At 68.8% G+C, this 1,597-nt stretch overlaps 1 protein-coding gene across 1 annotated transcript in view; it reads right to left on the bottom strand.

Annotated features, from left to right (window-relative positions):
* Window positions 1-511: 511 nt before the first annotated feature.
* The window catches only part of NOS3 (nitric oxide synthase 3), a gene marked incomplete at its 3' end in the record, with an annotated part of 10,967 nt that continues 9,881 nt past the window's right edge, over window positions 512-1,597 (bottom strand). The window contains 2 exon segments of the mRNA XM_026061076.1: window positions 512-622; window positions 763-1,017. Of these exon segments, the coding sequence (XP_025916861.1) occupies window positions 512-622; window positions 763-1,017 (366 nt within the window).

Below are 1,597 nucleotides of genomic sequence, written 5' to 3'. Positions count from 1 at the left end.
ACTGAGGCATGCTGGGAAATGTAGTCCGGGGGAATGGGGGTACTGAGGCATGTTGGGAGGTGCAGCCCTGGGGGGGGCAGGGTGCAGGTGCATGCTGGGAGATGCAGTCCTGGGGCAGGTGCATGCTGGGAGGTGCAGTCCTGGGGGCAGATGCATGCTGGGAGATTCTGTCCTGGTGAGATAGGGAGCAGGTGCATGCTGGGAGATGCAGTGCTGGGTGCAGGTGCATGCTGGGAGATGCAGTCCGGGGGTGCAGGTGCATGCTGGGAGGTGCAGTCCGGGGGCAGGTGCATGCTGGGAGGTGCAGTGCTGGGTGCAGGTGCATGCTGGGAGATGCAGTCCCGGGGGCAGGTGCATGCTGGGAGGTGCAGTCCGGGGGCAGGTGCATGCTGGGAGGTGCAGTCCAGGGGGGCAGGTGCATGCTGGGAGATGCAGTCCGGGGACGGGGCTCTTGCACAGCAGGGCACGCGGGGAAGGGCCGGCGCTGCGGGGGCTCCGGGGAGCGCGGTGCGGGCGGCGGGCGCCCCTGCTTACCCCCGGATGAAGGCCGGCACCGTGTCCCCGGGCTGCAGCCGGGCCAGCCAGGTGGAGGCGACGCCGTAGTGCAGCGGGCCCTGGCCGTCTGCGGGGCGAGAGCGGGCATGGAGGGCCGGTGCCTGCGCCCTGGGCGGCCCTCGAAGCCGCGAGCTGTCCCGGGCGCCCACGCAGCACCCTGGCGCCTCTCCCATCCCTCCCTGCCCGCGTGCCGCCGGCCCGTCTCACTCTCGCTGTGGTAGGCGACGACGGCCACGGTGAGGTGGATCTCGCCGGGGCTGYGCCCGGGCGCGGAGCTGACGGAGTAGTAGCGCGGCTGCAGCAGGGGCAGCTGGGTGAGCAGCAGCGAGGCCGGCAGCCCCACCGAGGGGAACTCCTCCAGCACCTCCAGCAGCGTGGGGCACCGAAACCACTTCCAGTCCTCGTAGAGACGGGCGTCCTGCAACGCATGGAGCGGGGATGGGATCGCGGCGCCCAGTGCCRCTGCCAGCAGGGACCCAGCACCCAGTGTCCCAGCACGGCAAGCACCCAGTATCCCAGCGTCCCAGCCCAGCACACACCCAGCACCCAGCATCCCAGCACAGCAGGCACCCAGCACCCATATCCCAGCAAAACAGGGACCCAGCACCCAGCATTCTAGCCAGGAAGGCACCCAGCACCCAGCATCCCAGCAAGGCAGGCACCCAGTATCCCAGCCCAGCAGGCACCCAGTATCCCAGCATGGCAGGCACCCAGCACTCAGCATCCCAGCACAGCAGGCACCCAGCACCCATCACCCAGCATCCCAGCAGAGCAGGCACCCAACATCCCAGTATYCCAGCACAACAGACACCCAGCATCCCAGCCCGGCAGGCACCCAGCACTCAGCATCCCAGCCCGGCAGGCACCCAGCACCCAGTATCCCAGCCAGCAGGCACCCAGTATCCCAGCCCGGCAGGCACTCAGCACTCAGCATCCCAGCCCAGCAGGCACCCAGTATCCCAGCCTAGCAGGCACCCAGCATCCCATATCCCAGCATGGCAGGGACCCAGCACCCAGCACCCAGTATCCCAGCACAACAGAC

Source organism: Apteryx rowi, unplaced genomic scaffold (genome assembly GCF_003343035.1).
Source record: "Apteryx rowi isolate R43461 unplaced genomic scaffold, aptRow1 scaffold_1751, whole genome shotgun sequence".
NCBI lineage: Eukaryota > Metazoa > Chordata > Aves > Apterygiformes > Apterygidae > Apteryx > Apteryx rowi.
This window is presented reverse-complemented; position numbering and strand designations above follow the sequence as displayed.